The 17,425-nt window shown below is 42.4% G+C and overlaps 1 protein-coding gene across 5 annotated transcripts in view; it reads left to right on the forward strand.

The window, feature by feature from the left end:
• The window catches only part of grip1 (glutamate receptor interacting protein 1), a 274,049-nt gene that overhangs the window by 110,817 nt on the left and 145,807 nt on the right, over positions 1-17,425 (forward strand). For 2 of the 5 annotated variants that reach the window (XM_060889678.1, XM_060889683.1), the window contains exon 1: positions 3,563-3,915. The exons of 1 other annotated variant lie outside the window; for it this stretch is intronic. In XM_060889678.1, the coding sequence (XP_060745661.1) occupies positions 3,783-3,915 (133 nt within the window). In that variant the 5' untranslated portion in view covers positions 3,563-3,782. Of the gene's footprint in view, positions 1-3,560; positions 3,916-17,425 lie in introns of those variants that run through there. 2 more of the 5 variants (XM_060889682.1, XM_060889679.1) reach the window with 2 other exon arrangements.

Here is a 17,425-nt window from a genome sequence, read left to right on the forward strand (position 1 = left end):
CTTATTTTGGGACCTGATCAAATCTTCATGAAGCGGAACCTGACCAGAGCTGATCTCTAGATGTCTTGGGATCCTCATGGGGTTTGCCTCTACTGTTTGAGGTCCATGAGGTCCAGGTCTTCATGAAATGACTTTAGCATCTCGGACGCTAGGCTGACGTCTGAAAAATGTGCACAAAGCTTTCATATGATTCAGCAGATTAGCAGAGCTGCAGGTGAGTGCAGTACATAATCTGATTTTTAACATTTCTAATATATAGCTGCTGTCCACCAGTTTACTCAGAGAAGGAAAGTTAAATGGATGAGCTGAAAATGAAAACACAGACTCTGTGATGCTTAGAGCACACACACACACACACACAGAGAGTAGTGTATTCTTTTGAAGGATGCAAAAAAAAATACACGAGTAGCATTAAATGAATGTGGATTTCCGTGCGCTGGCTTTTCATTTGACTCAGCATTCTTCTGTATTTCACAAATGAAGAAAAAAATCAGCTGTACAGAATTTCTGTTTAATAGCATGCCGTTTTATTCCATCATGGAAAATTACCTGCTCTAATAGAATGTCATTCTCCTTCATGCGGGATCTCATTTTAAGTTCACGCTCTTTCATAATTACCCTTGGCACTTTAGGAAGAAGTATGAGTTTTATTCTTCATGTGGAGCTAACACGGTACATCAGACTAGCTGGAACGCCGAAGCAGGGAATGTCAGCGTTTCTGCCTGAATAACAGATGAAACACCTCACGTGTGTCTCCGCCTGTCTTTTCTGTTGTGCTCAAGCTTTTACTGCACAAGTAGAAATATCATTTTTCCAAGTCATGAGCATTAGATGCAGTGCAGGATTTTGAGTTTGTTCTCAGAGAGAGTGCAAGTCCTGTTTTATGCTGCTACATCCAGAAGAGTGGAACGAGTTCATTATTCACAAGCACAGGACCATCGTGTCCTTACACGCACCTAAACACACAGGTGATGTTACGCTTCAGTCCAGATGAAGGTCTTTTTTAGATGAATAAATGATTGCATTAGACATCAAGTCGAGGTCTTGGCAGCAAAGAAATGGAAACATGAAGCCTTGATGGATGGGGGAATATTTAAGATACGTCCACTTTAATCCAGATCAATCTGAGTACACCGTATACATTGTGTAGTGCCACCTTAGTTGTCCTGGGATTTGAACTCACAACCTTCACAACAGTAGTCCACCTCCTTAACCACTAAAAACCCCTTTACTCATGATAAAATCATTCTCATGCACATGCTCATATTTTATTAATAATGCTTAATAAGCCATTTGTTCACTATGCAGTATAATATGTTAAAACACAGCCCTCGTGGAAAAAAGCAACATTTGTACTCAGTGTGAGCTTCTATAGAAATTGACTTTATCTCTCTCTCTCTCTCTCTTTCTCTCCCTCTCTCTCTTTCTCTCTCTCTCTTCCCCCCCCTCTCTCTCTCTTTCTCTTTCTCTCTCTCTCTTTCTCTTTCTCTCTCTCTCTCTCTCTTTCTCTCTCTCTCTCTCTCTCTTTCTCTCTCTCTCTTTCTCTCTTTCTCTCCCTCTCTCTCTTTCTCTCTCTCTCCCCCCCCCTCTCTCTCCCTCTCTCTCTCTCTCTCCCTCTCTCCCTCTCTCTCTCTCTCTCTCTCCCTCTCTCTCTCTCTCTCTCTCTCTCTCTCTCTCTTTCTCTCTCTCTCTCCCTCTCTCTCTCTCTCTCTCTCTCTCTCTCTCTCTCTCTCTCTCTCTCTCTCTCTCTCTCCCTCTCTCTCTCTCTCAAGTGTGAACAAATCTAAACCAGTGATTTGCCTTCCAACAGATTTCTGAAAGGAATCAGTACCTTTTGAGGATAAGAAGCTGCATCGTGAACTTCCTTGTGTTTGCTGCTTCTTCTTTTTGGCGTATGCTCGTCTGTCTGTTGACATAAATAAACCACTCTGAATGTAGGTGTGTTTTTTTCACAGAACATTTGCAGTGCAGCGAGATTATGTGCAACGAATCAAGGGACAAAAGCAGACCCCCTGCCACCCCTGACAGAGGCAAGTGCAGCCCTCGTGGATGTGCAATGTGTCAGTGCAATTCGCAGCATAAAGTGCGCTCGAGCAGGCTTTCTCAAGCAGGCTGGTGGCATGTCCTAGCACGAGCTGCTCTGATTGCTGTGAGTGCTTCATTGTTTCCTGTAATGTGTGCTTTCCCAACACCCTTGATAACATCCTGGCTCCTGACTAGGGCTGTCCCACATTACAGTCACAGTCTGGATGAACTGTTTGGGGAAATATTCCAGGTATGAGTTCAGCAAATCACTGAGTATGTGTGTGTGTGTGTTTTGTGAAATAGGCATGTGTTATTTCCTATCCGTATCCAAGGTCAAGGTGAGAAAATCTGCTTCTTAAAAAACGTAACTCAGACCCAGTGCTTGTGTGTGTCTGGATGTCGGCGTCGTCTCTGTTCTTTGTTCTGTCAAAATCGAATCTTAATCCCGCCCCATTATGGAAATGTGAGACTGTGCTGGGTTTCCACATGGGACTCGCACACAACCCGACTGGCACAATCAGGGGACAGAGCAGAGGGTGTTAATGAGTCTGATTTCCATCTACAGCCAATTAACATTTGACGCTCAGGCTAACACTGTTAGCCGTCAGCACTCGAGCTCGTGTGGGTGGTGGTGGCGGCGTTGGCCGGGGCTGAAGATGAGGTTGGGGTTTATGCTCGTGGGTGGTGCAGTAATTCCACTAAGCCTTTTGTTCTCTTGGCAGCACAATCATCAGACGCTCTCCCTCATCCACCCGCTCCATCATGTTTGCATTATCCATCATTCCTCTCAATTAAATTGCAGTTTCAGGGCAGGGGCAGTGTCTTGTGTAGATGTGGGAGTTTCTCTGCAGCTCCACGTTGATCCCTGCTGGTGCCATGTAATTACAGTACGATCCTTCCTGCATCTTGATTTTTCCTAGCTTTGCTAATGTAACATCGCAAAGTGTTTTTGTCCAGCATGAGTAACGGAAGTGATGAGCTTAACGAGCTTAGTTTTTATTAACGATCTGAATGTTTTTGCAATAAAGAGCCTTTCATGCTTAAGCCTAAATAAGCCTGATGTGCAGCATGTTTGAGAAACTATACTTTTTTACATCATTGCTAGTCTTGAAAGCACGATGTATATTATTTGAGTAGGCTTCACTCACTCAGTGTCACTCACTCATACACCTTACCAGCATTTCTTGGTAATGAATGAGCAGAAGGTGGAGGAGGGGATGCTGGGATACCGACACACGGACGCTAAACACTCCTAACCACAGGATTCCACACTCGCTTGCCAGATCCTTTGAACTTTACCTCTTTGTCTCAGGCTCCATCTTCACAGAAAGAAGGGTGAGAAGCAAGAACGTGTGTGTGTGTGTGTGTGTGTGTTACCCCGCCCTCCCTCTTTCCATATTCTCCACAATGCGCACAGCCTCTTTGGCACTCACCCACATGCTCAGCTGAGAGTGGGGGACTGAAGGCAGAGCTGAAAGCGGAGCTGCACTGCTGCTATCCCCTCAGAGGAGATGATCAGGTCTGCACAAGTGCTCCCGGAGCTGATATTCGACCCGGCTTTCTCCGTCCCGCAGGACTGAAAGCTTACCCCCTCCCCTTCTCGTCCTCCTCCCCCTCCTGCTCTTTCACTGCTCCGTACCGCTTTTTTCGTCTCCCTGGGGGGAAATCTCCCCTCAGCTCTTTGTGAAGCCCATACACACGTGCAACATCACAGCTGAGTCTGCAGCAACCGTACTACAGCATCCGGATTTCGCACCATGGAACGCTTCCTCGGCTTCGTTAAACAGATCCGCAGGTCCCGGAGACGCAAGGGCAAAAAGTACCGGCCCGAAGAGGATTATCACGAGGGCTACGAGGATGTGTACTACTACGCTTCCGAGCACCTGCACAGTAAGTGCTGTAGCTGTGCCGGCTGTCAGGAGACACAGGAGACTTTTCATTGTTTTCCTTTTCACTGTGAATCATTAGCCTTGAGCTAGCTTTGCTGCAGAGGAGGTCGACTTTGCTGACTTTAGGAATGCTATGGAGTGTGACCGGGTTACTGGAGGTTTCAAGTTGGGTGTAGGTGTGTGTTAGGAGCTGTCAACAGAATCGTTGGCTCTGATAAATAGCATGTATTGTTTAGCATTTATTCGTATCGATTGAAAGGGAGTATAATGTCGTGTGGGTCGTAAATAGTGTCGTGTGCGCGCAGAGCATGGACATGTTCAGCCTCAGCGCTCACATGCTGTTCTTCCGAGTGTTGACATTTTCTCTCGTCTTACGTGAGCCGGCGTGCGTGTGTGCACGAGCCTGTGTGTGGTCACCCCTCCCTTATATATTTTAAAAGCATGGCACTTTCAAGCTACCCTGAATGTCTTGTTTTGTAAAAACACATCAATGCTCTGTTCTAGTTCTTTTGATCTCCTCTAAAGCACCCTTATAATGCACTCATCTGCTGCATTCTTCCACTCTTCAACATGCACAGATGGACCCTGGGGTGGGCTTAAGTTTCTGCCCTTTTGCCCTCAGACTTTACAAGTGCCTTCTTGGCTTGAGTTCTGGAGCCTCCAGGTGGATTTAGAAGCAAAGCTTGTCGCCTGAAGAGCCGGCACAGGACACAGGAACACAGGAAAACACTAAGCTAATGAATTTCCTGAGCTAAAGAGTCCTGACGTTCCTCTCTCGGTTGATCTGTCCAGAATATTCAGTGATCTTCAGCTACAAGTTCTCTAAGAGCTTCTTCACACTTGGGCACCTTTTGATGTGGGGTAATGTCTGCAAACCAATATTTCATCCGTCCATTTCGACCTGTAGGTTACTGAGGACCGTTTAATTATAAAGTCAGTGTTAACAGGAAGACGTGCCAGTTAGGTAGCTAGTTTATGGTTACTGTGCGGCCCTGTGCCTTAAAGGATTGTTCGATTGGTTGGTCATATGATCTTGTTTCATTGAGCATTCATTGTTTTATTTCCCATTAAGCATTGAAATAAAAAAATTCCTGACTGAAAAACCAAGCAACAAATTTTAGATTTAATAATATCTTTATCGTTGAATATCAAGCTGATTAACTACTAAATATTGTATTTCAAAATGTGTGCAGGTCAGTAGTAGTTCTTTAGGAGGACAACATGCTATAGAGCAAAACCGACATGAAGTAGAAAAGTTTTCTACTTGCTCTACAGGTTCACCTCTTGTATTTTTACTCTTCAGAAAACTGAGTGTCATCGTGTCGACACAGTGAAAGGATGTAGGTAGGTTAGAAGGAAGGGTAGAAGGAAGGAATGTAGGGTGGAAGAAAGGAATGTAGGGTGGAAGGAAGGAGTGTAGGGTGGAAGGAAGGAGTGTAGGGTGGAAGGAAGGAGTGTAGGGTGGAAGGAAGGAGTGTAGGGTGGAAGGAAGGAGTGTAGGGTGGAAGGAAGGAGTGTAGGGTGGAAGGAAGGAGTGTAGGGTGGAAGGAAGGAATGTAGGGTGGAAGGAAGGAATGTAGGGTGGAAGGAAGGAGTGTAGGGTGGAAGGAAGGAGTGTAGGGTGGAAGGAAGGAGTGTAGGGTGGAAGGAAGGAGTGTAGGGTGGAAGGAAGGAGTGTAGGGTGGAAGGAAGGAATGTAGGGTGGAAGGAAGGAGTGTAGGGTGGAAGGAAGGAGTGTAGGGTGGAAGGAAGGAGTGTAGGGTGGAAGGAAAGAATAGTATTGCTATAACAGGTGATAAGACACTGGAAGGGAGGAAGGGAAGGAAAGAGTAATGCTGTAATAGGCAATGAGAGGCAACAAGACAAGGTTAGGCAGGAAGGAAAAAGGAGGAAGTGAGGAAGGGGCAGAAGGAAGGAAAAGTCACGTTATAATAAGAAATAAGAGACAATAATTTAATATACTGGAAAAAAAGGAGGGAAGGAAAACAAAGGAAGGGAAGAAACAAGAGTTATCTTATAACTGGCAATGAAAGAGAAGACAAAACACTGGAAAGAAGGAGGGAAGGAAAGAAAGAAGAGTAATGTTAGAATAGGCAGTGATATGCAATAAGACAGTACGAAGGAAGGAAAGATGGAAAGAAAGAAGAGTAATGTTAGAATAGGCAGTGATATGCAATAAGACAGTACGAAGGAAGGAAAGATGGAAAGAAAGAAGAGTAATGCTTTAACAGCCAATGAGAGGCAATGAGGAAGTTAAGTGGTAAATCATTTCCTCTCTGTCATCACCAGGTGAATTGGGTGTGGAAATTTCAGCTGTTCTATAATTTATATCTTTTTATAATAAATATGTTCTATCTCCGACTTATCTGTAGAACATTTGAATAAAATGACAGACAAGGCCACAGACAACACTGATAATATAACACACGATAGCTATGAACACATATTCCATCATTGTACTGTTAGTTAAATAAATCTCTCACAGAAACTTTACAGCATCCAGGACCCTAAAGACCTTGCTGTCAGTGATAGTCTTGTTTGTAAGGCAGTTACGTCTCATAGAAACACAAACCACAAGTGAAAAATCACCACCTGCTCTTTTTCCACTCTTTAACTGTCCAGTTTGAGTGAGTTCGTGCCCACTGCTGTCACAGACCCTTTTCTTGGCTGACTGGATTGACACTTCCTGTCTGCTCAAACCAGTCCTGCTATTTTCCTGTGATATGTTATTATTATTTTTTTTTTTTTGCATTAAACTCTAGAGCCTGTTGTGTTGAAAAATCCCAGGAGATCAGCAGTTTCTGAAATAACACCACAACCCATGTCCTGGTCAAAGTCCCCGTAAGATCACAGTGTATACATTCTGAAGTTTGATGAACATTAACAGAAGCTCTTGACCTGCTGCCTGCTGTCTGATTGGAAAACTGCACAGAAGTGTTATCGTGTGTGTGTGTGTGTGTGTGTTTAGCTTCATATTATTAAGTTTTGATTTCCTTTTTTAAAGTTCTGTGTTGAACTCGATTAAGGCCTGTGAGACTTGACACTGAAGTGAAGGTGACAGTCTGTAAGAATAAACAAAGATTACATTATTTCTCTCACACTATCCCACTAAAGCAGTGTTTCTATAGAAGAACCATGTCATCTTAGTTTTACCTTTATGTTCCCCTTTCAAACCTGTTTTTCTGATCAAGGTTCATGTTCATGTCTTCAATAATCCATAGCTCTGCTTCCACCGCTCATAGAACAGCTCAAGAAGTTCAGAAACTCTGCCAAAGTTCAATAATAAGCCACGTGTGAATCTTTAACTCGTCCCGTGGCTTCACACTGACAACCTCGGAGTGGAAAAGGAAAATAAAGAGAGGAGAGAAGATGTGAGAAGAACTCCTCATTCATCACATCAGCTCATCACAGGGACAGGTTGAGAGGAAGGATGTTTGCGAGCAAGAAGGTGTTTACAAGGAACCAGGGTTTTACTTTGTTTAGGTTTTTTTTTTTTTCCCCTCAGAATGAATACCTTTTTGAAATTTTGATGTGAGCCAGTGTGAGTGGGGTGTGTGTTTTCAGTCCTGAGTATTGTGATGAGCATCAAACTCTGACAAGTTAATGAATAAGATAAATTCAGTAAATGATGAACGTCATCTTCAGCATGCAGCGTATTGATGCGGCTGTCACTGTCGAAGTTTAAAAGCCCCGTCTTCATCAACACCGGCTCAGACGTTTTCTTTTTTTTTTCTTTTTTTTTTTTTCTATTCACTGTAAGACTGCGATGTTTGATTGTATAGCACAAACTGTTTAATTTCCAGAGATCTATTAATTAAACAGAAGTGTTTATTAGAGAACGGTTATGACTTTGATTTTGCCTGAGGCAGCGTCTTAATCTCTCTAGCATTGCTGCTGCACGGCTGCGTTTAGTCAATCATTCACTCTGAAATGCGTTAATGTTTTATTATTTTTTTTTCCCCCAAAAGCTCTGAGACATGAAAATTAGACATCTAATTATCCCAGCAGGGGTCTGACACACAAATTGCAAGAATAAATGCCATAATGATTTTTTTTTCTCTGCTTTTCTACAGATAGAGAATGCAAGTTAGTATTATTATTATTATTATTAGTATTATTATTATTAATATTTCTATTTTAATATAATTTTTTATTTCTCTTTTCTGCTTGTTTGGTCAGAGCGCTTTTTAGTCTGTGGGTGTAATTAGTCTCTGAAATGGATGCGAGGCTTTGAACACTTTTAAGCTTCACAGCTACAGATCTGTGTAACCTGATGCATATAAAGGGACCAGATAGTAAATAAATAAATAAATAACATATCACATCATGCATGGTTCCAACTTTTCCCCTTGCCTGTGCTGGAACTGCCCCTGCATCATTTATAACGGTCTCATGCATTATTCATGGCGAGGTTGTAGCCTGCCCATTTCTGTACATTTATCAAACTCGTGCTTGTGTGGCACGCAGCCGTTCGCTCTCTGATGGGACTCATCCGTCTACACTCAGGCTCGCCGCCTGCCCTCGTCTTTCCCACTTGCAGGAGGTCCGTACTTGTTCATTTTGAAAAATGTTTCATTCCATCATGACAATAGGGGCGACTCAGATTCAGGGTGTGTTCTCTCATAAATCTGGATAAAGAGGAGGAGCTGGACGGCTTTTTTTTGTCCTTTCTGTTTGTTTACTTCACCATATGTGAGCTTTAAACATTGTCCTCATTTGCAGCATTATTCACTGCTGAACTCAGTAACATTTATTTATTTATTTATTACACTGACGCATGCAAATTTCGAAGCAGTTACCTCATTCCTCCATTTTTGTTTGTTTATTTTCTGTCTTGCTCCCTGGATATTGTTTCTTATGTCAAGTACAGTTCAGGACATGCGGAAGTTGTGAATGTAGCTCTGGTTTAGTGATGGAGGGGGAGACACACACATTAAATAAATTCTTAGTGTTTTTTTAGCTTGTGTAACTGTTCTCTGCTCATCCCAGGACTCCTACCAGACTCTTAGCAACAAACTGAATTGTTTCTGTTTGTCCCTGTTGATTTTTAACACCATCAACTCGCTAAATTGATGTGATCTGTATTAAACGCAGCTCACCAGCTCCCTATAACCATCCCATACCTCATACCCTATTCTATACCGGTGTGTGGTATAAATAGTGTCATTAGTGGACTCACACTGAAGAAGAAGTGCACTACTTCACACCTATGCAGATGATGCGCTTATTCAAGTTAAAAGAAAATTATGAAGCGTGGAACGTGGGACGCTTTACACGCTCAACCCTCGCCGCTTTGCTTACGTAGAAGAAATTTCGAGATGGCCGTCGACACTACGCTGGACAGGACGTGTTAGAAATGTCTTTTCAATTAGATTGTGTTATCTGCAGTTAAAAATCCATCTCATTCTGCCGAAGCTAGCGAAGACGTCGTCCTATCGACTGGTGTTTGCAAAAAAAAAAAACGTTAGTATTCCATTTGAGATGATACTAAGAAAATTAGTGCGTAGCAAAAGTGCGCAGTATGTCATTTGGGACTCAGCTATAGCTTTTCCTTCAGCCAAGCCAACAGGCATCTGAATTTGATAGAGATCCAGAGTTGAGCTAAGCAGCTGAAAGCCATTACTGATACACCACTGACATCCTTACAGTAACTGAGCCACATCTCTACAAGCTTCTGCTGGAAAGTTCTGACGAATATCATCCATAAGGGTGTCATAAAAACAAGTGTCGGATCGTGGAAGATATACCAAAAAAAGTATTCACTAAATTAAAAATATATAAACTATTTTAGTCTTGGACCCAATAGATCACCTGGTAGGACAGTAGTGTTGGGATTTTCTTTTAGAAGAAAATGTTAACATCATCACTAGCATATCTCCTGCTGTGTTTTCTTTGCGAGGCTTCTTAATATAGACGAGGCCAGAAGTCAGTGAAATTCACACACTACCACCGGCCCCTCTGAACCGATTACTAATTGATGAGCGATCTGCTCTGAATCACCGTTTATGGGGTGTTGGGGTGACACACTGGCAGCTCTTTGAACCCTGCGGTTGTTGCGAGACGGATGGATTTTTAATGAGCTGTATGAAGTTAGTAGGTGATAATGGAGAGTGTCTTTAAAACCACCTGAGGCTTTGTGCATTAAAAGAGAAGAGAGAACAAAGAAGAGAGTCCGTTGTTGTGATGGCTGAGGTCTTTCACTGTCTTACTTTCTAGCCTTGGTCCAGCAACGCTTGCTGTGGATAGACTCCAGGTCAGGGAGCTCAGTGTGGATGGTATACACAGCTGATGGCACCACCCTCTGGAGAGCTCGTCTGTCCGGTCTGGTGCTGTGATGCTTCCTGCCAGGATGCTTTTTGGCTTTCAAATAAAAAATTTTAAGCTTCTACACATTCCTAGTCATCACCTGTCTCCCTGAATGAATGGAGTGAAGGAGATGGAGAATGCTTGGGTCACATTTGACATTTTAATAAATGTTCTTTAGAAAAGGGAATAATAGAATAAAAAATGGGATTCAGAATGACGTGGCTGTCTTGAAACGAACGCCTTTTTACTTCTTGAGAGGACGTACCCACGGTATCCCACAGAAGAGCTTCTGTAGCACAGATTGCTGAACGTTTTCAGAACACAGTGCATCACAACATACTGTGTATCAGAGCTTATTCAGCAACACAAGACTGACATATACAATATTAGGCAGTTGGTTTGATGTTACGGCTGATGCGTGTGTGTGTGTGTGTGTGTGTGTGTGTGTGTGTGTGTGTGTGTATGAAGAGTCGGTGGACCATGATTTTTTTTTCCCCTGTTGTGTTCAATGCTGTCATGGTTTAAAGCTGCATTGGCATCTGTGAATTTCTTATTGCTCCTGGATGACTTGCTGAATCGTGGATCTGCATCTTTCTTTTTTCGAGCTTTCATCATGGCCTGCACCTTTCACTAATGGCTGCTGATTGCTGCTGGCCTGACGGACACTAAGAGCACTGCAGGGAATAACTGCAGCGTCGGGCTTGTCTGAAGAGCCTCTCTCTCTCTTCCCTTACTCTCTCTCTCTCTCTCTCTCTCTCTCTCTCTCTCTCCCTCTCTCTCCCTCTCTCTCTTATTCCCGCTCTCTTATACCACACACACACACTCTCTCTCTCTCTCTCTCTCTCTCTCTCTCTCTCTCTCTCTCATTCTCTCTCTCTCTCTTATACCGTACTTCACACACACACACACACACACACACACACACGCTCTCTCTCTCTCATTCCCTCTCTCTTATACTTCACACACACAGACATATACACACACACTCTCTCTCTCATTCCCTCTCTCTTATACTTCACACACACAGACATACACACACACTCTCTCTCTCTCATTCCCTCTCTCTTATACTTCACACACACACACACACACACACACACACTCTCTCTCTCTCTTTCTCATTTTTTTTTTTTTATCTTTACTATCTGTACAATCCATCAAATGTGATATGATTAGATGGCAGCTGCCTTCACAGACCCTCTTGGCTTTATAAGCCATTTCTGCATCTCTCTCTCTCTCTCTCTCTCTCTCTCTCTCTCTCTCTCTTTTTAATATCACTAACAAACTCTTTCTTTCTGTCACCCACCAAACTGAGAGGTGTTGAAGGTAAAATCTAGTTCGTAGCTATAAGACTCATTAGTCATTGATCCAGTAGTTTATTTAAAGTGCTAAAGTCACAGGATATGTGTTAAAGCCTGCTTACCTCTATGACGTGCCATTCTTTTTGTCTCCGTAGAGTTTGCTACAGAAATAAACATTATTTCTATCCTCTATTCTGGGTCTTGGGAACAGCTTAAAGTTTGCCTTCTCTGATATCAGCTAAATGCCAAATGAATTGAGAAATTATCGTCAGAGGAAAGAATGCTGTTTCGCCTTTCAGACGGGTTTATGAGCGATCATAACTAATAAAGACTCGCTGCAACACCCACAGTCGGGGCTCAAGTGCACGATGAAAAGGATCCAACACCTCTTTTGTGTTTTGGAAAAATTTGTGTCAGCATATTAGCCGATATCTCCAAAGTAATGAATCTCAGTGGACTGATTAAATGTTACGCTTTCAGATAACAGCCTGATGGTCGGATTCATTCTGATCCAGCACTTTAGTTCACTGTTATTCACTGTTCCAATATTATTGCAATTTTTCTAATAACAAAGCAGTTCAAATGGTTACGATGCCAATTACTACTTTTATATGACTGATGTAAGTCTACTGAAGCACACATTCACTCAGCTTTTTTGGTCATTTCACTGGATTGTTAGGATATATGGTAAAGCCTATATATATATATATATATATATATATATATATATATATGTATATATATATATATATATATATACACACAGTAGTGTTCGGGGCTTTTCAAACTTTATCTGTAAAATTGGTGATGTGTAATCTGTCACAAGGTCCAGGAAGTGCACAGTGATACTGAACCCGAGACTCTCTGTAGGAGGTGGTGTGAATTATGGGTCCAAAAAGCAGTTGCATGTTGGCAACAATTACTGTACATTTACAGCATTTGGCAGACCACCTTATCCAAAGTGACTGATATTTTATCTCATTTTATACAACACAACCTAGTTTACTTGTGAACTTGTGAAATGCTTACGGTAACCAGCTGAGCAACAGAAACAGAGCTTCTCACACATACACACACACACACACACACACACACACACACACACACACACACACACACACACACACACCCCCGAGCAGAACTGCACGACTGTCTGCTTTCACAGCTCGGGTTCATGAGTGACTCGGCTCGTCCGCATGTACTCTATAAGCGTGTGCTGTGTTTTCTTTTCAGTCGTACACGGCTGCATTGGTGGCTAATTTATGATTATCTTGTGTATGTTCACATTCAGAAAGACAGACTGTTTACAGATGTTGGAAGCATTTTTATATAAACATATGAAAGTGTGTACTGGCCTGTATTTATTTTGTTTGTTTGTTTGTTTATTTATTTATTTATTTGTTTGGCTTCTTACACCGTCCTTTGCGATTTCTATGCAGTTTGTCTCTGATTGTACTCTATGTCAAGTCTACAGTCAACAACATTGTATGTAGAGTGTAAGCCTTCGGTTCTGTTTGTTTTGCCTGAATCTTGATGTGAAAAGAAATATAAAATCCAACCAGAAATCAGAACAGTAAATAATGATTGTGGGATAATAACAATAATAATAATAATGATGATGATAATAATAATAATAATAATAATATTAACAATAATAATAATTATTATTATAAGTATTATTATTATATTAATACTAAACTTTATTACAGTAATTTTTAATGTTATTTCTTTATTTATTTCTTATTTTATTTTTGTCTGTCTGTCTGTCTGTCTGTCTATTCCATTGTCCGTCCATCTGCCTGTTTGCCTAACCATCTGTGTACCCATCCATCCATCCATCTATCCGTCTGTCTGTCTGTCTGTCTATTTTAGACAGTTTCCTGCCTTTCAGAGGACCGAGTCAGGGCGGTTGTTCTAACTGTCTCTCTGACCTGAGGTTGACTGATATGGGAGCTGTTGTGTCCTCTTCACCAACCCTGGAGCGTGACTCCTGTCTCTGCTAAAGTGGAAGCTCTCTGTCTGAGCAGCAGAGAAAGCTCTATGCAATCTGACACCGAGTATGAAATGTCTGTGTCGAGCTGAAGAGCCCGTGTTGCTATCAGCGAGCACTATAGTGTTTTACTTCAGTTGTGTCTGTAGCTGCAGCATAACATCCTTGTTCACCTTTAACCTTTGCCGCTGTTGCTCCCACTGCATCCGCTGGCCTATGATCATCAGCAGGCAACAGATGGTGTGATGTGACGATTGTTACCTCAGAGAGGTTAAGATTAGCGAGCACAGCGCAGCCCGATGGTGCCGAAGCCTCCGGTTACTCCGCTGAATTTCAGTGACGTGACATTACATCGTAAACAATTAGGTTTTTTTAAGCAGAGCATTTCACTTCTCGTGAATTAGCCGCATTTAAATCATCTCCACAGGGGACCACAGTGGAGCTCTGCTGTTACATTATGCTAATATCTGTTTGGGTGGGTTCTATTAATTATATGTCAAATTTCCATATATTCCCCAGGCCTGTCTCTGAGTCTGTGTATGTGTCTCTGTCAAGAAAAAAAGCTTTCCTAAACTGAAATGAAGTGTTTTAATCTGCAGGCTTTTGCTTCTGATGATTTCAACTTTATAATAATGTTCATTCCCGGGTATTAAAAGTCAAAGAGAGCGACTCGCCGAGATTATTGCTAGCGTCTCTACCCGACCATAATACAATTACTTTCTCGACTAATTTCCTCTTTTCTTTTTCTCATGGCTTATTTCATTTTCCTGTTTGCTCTCTCTCCCTCGATCCCTTCCAGTTTTTCACGTTGGAGTTTATTACGAGAATTGAGCTTTTAAACACAGTGGGCAGGAAAGTAGTTGCTAAGCTGAGCACGATTCAGACGATGAAAATGGCACAGGGTGTGTGTCACTGCTGTTCTCTCTACTTCAATCCCGGTCACTTCGCCCAGTCACGTCTCAGCTGATTACGCCTCACGTGTTTCTGTCACAAACCATGTTTTGCTCTGCGGTTCCGAATAGAAATGTCTGAAGTCTGAATTTACCTAAATCGATATATATTTTAGAAGCTAAACTGTCTGGTAGCATTTTTTATTAAATGAAAAAGTAGAAAAAAAAGTCATGTTTTGTCTTACAATGACACTTGACCCTGTTGAGGTAGAGTAGAGGAACTGGTCTGTCTGAAAGTTGATTTCGGTGCCATTCATTCATTCATTCATCCATCTTCTACCGCTTATCCGAACTACCTCGGGTCACGGGGAGCCTGTGCCTATCCCAGGCTTCATCGGGCATCAAGGCAGGATACACCCTGGACGGAGTGCCAACCCATCACAGGGCACACACACACACACTCATTCACTCACGCAATCACACACTACGGATAATTTTCCAGAGATGCCAATCAACCTACCATGCATGTCTTTGGACCGGGGGAGGAAACCGGAGTACCCGGAGGAAACCCGGGGTAACCACGTGCTAACCACTAAGCCACCGTGCCCCCTTCAGTGCCATTGAGTATGTTAAATCTCTCAAAACAATCACTAACATCCGTGAATATTGTCTCCCAGAGAGCTTCCCGTATGCTATACCGTTACCACTGCTATTCCTGGCTGAAACATGTTCATCCTGAGGACTTGCATCTGTCGTGGAGCTGAAAGGAACTCACTCTTTAACAGCAAGTTTCATTTACTTTATTTGTATATCGCTTTTTACAATTGACATTGCCTCAAAACAGTTTTACAGAAATCTAGAAATTCACCCGAAAAATGATAACGTTTAAATTTGCCCTTAATGAGCAAGCCTGGGGAAACGCTGACGAGGAAAATCTCTCTGAGAGGATATGAGGAAGGAACCAGACTCAAAAAATGGAAGCCATTGATCTGGAGAACACTGGTGATAAAATAATGTCCTTTCTTAGACTGTATACAGTCAAGAGGAGTTGTGTAACCTACAGCTTTTCAGCAGTATATTAATAAGAGCATCGCCGTGATGTATGGATTCATTATAGACATATAAAGAAATTCCTTCCTGCTGAAGCCATCAAATGTACAGTGATAGAGACCAGAGCACAAGGTTGACAGCAGCAACAGACACCACCATGGTCTCCAAGTGCTACTATCCACAGCAGTCTTACATATATGTCCAGCAATCATATGAAACTGAAAGTGACCCATACTCAGAATTTGTTCTCTGCGTTTAACCCATCCAAACTGCACACACACACAGCAGTGAACACACACACACCGTGAACACACACCAGGAGCAGTGGGCAGCCATTTTTGCTGCGGTGCCCGGGGAGCAGTTGAGGGGGTTCGGTGCCTTGCTCAAGGGCACCTCAGTTGTGGCCTGCCTGAGACTCGAACCCACAACCTTAGGGTTAGGAGTCAGACTCTCTAAACATGACTTCCTCAAAAGTCCAAATTAACATTGCGAGTGCATTTAGGAAACAGGTGTTCCTGAGTAATTATGATGTCACAATGTATTTCCCATTTCTATTGTTCTTTTGAACCAGGTACTTATACTTTCCTGAATTACTCGCACATGTGCATTCGCTTTTCCATCTAACTCCATTATAATCCTTTCCAAGTTACTATAAAGCAGTTGCAGTAGATCTCAGTCATTAGCCGCAAACTCTGCAGGACGTAAGTTCCTTTAATTAGAGCCGCTTAATCAAAACTCCGCATTAAAAAGTCAGCCTAACGCCACCAGAACGTGGCTGCACATTTAATATTAATTATGGCTCATAGTGTTAATCATCCATGTTGCTGTTTGTTTAGAGAAACGAGCGGCCGGCGTGGAAACGCCTGCTTATAGCCGCTTTAAGTGATTACAGGAACTAACTTGTTTTGCAGACATCCAGTCTTAAATGTAATTAAAAAAACAAACAAACAAAAAAACTAACTGCTTTTAGTGCTTGAAAAAATGTACTTGTGAGCAAATAATAAAAAAAACATTCAACACAAATTCAGTGCAGTTCTGTTGTTTATGTTCACACACTCACTCCTTTAAAGGGATTTAAATGCCAAGTCCCAAGTGATTTTCTGCATGAATTAAACAAACATCTACTTCACGTTCTTTGTTATTCAATCGTTTCTGTTTCTGCCGCTTCTGCTTTTCTCTGCCGCTGAATCACTCGCTCATTAAGAGTGGTCTAACAGACTGAGAGTGTAGCAGGAGACAGAGGGCTGAGAAACTGGTGTGTGTGGAGCAGGAAAAAATGCCTCGTGCTCCGCAGGAGAACTGAGCGGTCATTACTGCGTGAGTAATAACGAAGTCTGCACTGCCACAGTGTAGGACAGTGGGGTTTTTTTAAGAAGAGAATCTATTCATATGCTGCATTGTTTGTATTTTTATGCTGCATTTGTTTAGTATTCTGTCTCATTTCTCTCTAATTCTATTCTATTTTAATCTCCATTTTTGACTGAAATGATTTTTAAGCCGATTCAAATTTGTGACTTCATTCATTCAGTCATTCTTCTAACGCTTATCCGAACTACCTCGGGTCACGGGGAGCCTGTGCCTATCTCAGGCGTCTTTGGGCATCAAGGCAGGATACACCCTGGATGGAGTGCCAACCCATCGCAGGGCACACACACTCTCATTCACTCACGCAATCCCACACTACGAACAATTTTCCAGAGATGCCAATGAACCTACCATGCATGTCTTTGGACCGGGGGAGGAAACCGGAGTACCCGGAGGAAACCCCCGAGGCACGGGGAGAACATGCAAACTCCACACACACAAGGCGGAGGCGGGAATCGAACCCCCAACCCTGGAGGCGTGAGGCAAACGTGCTAACCACTAAGCCACCGTGCCCCCGACCAAATTTGTGACTTTTTATTTTTAATTAAGTTATATTTCAATTTATTTTTATCTCCATAATGAACTCATTCATTCATTCATCTTCTACCG

Source organism: Tachysurus vachellii, chromosome 16, assembly GCF_030014155.1.
Source record: "Tachysurus vachellii isolate PV-2020 chromosome 16, HZAU_Pvac_v1, whole genome shotgun sequence".
Lineage (NCBI taxonomy): Eukaryota > Metazoa > Chordata > Actinopteri > Siluriformes > Bagridae > Tachysurus > Tachysurus vachellii.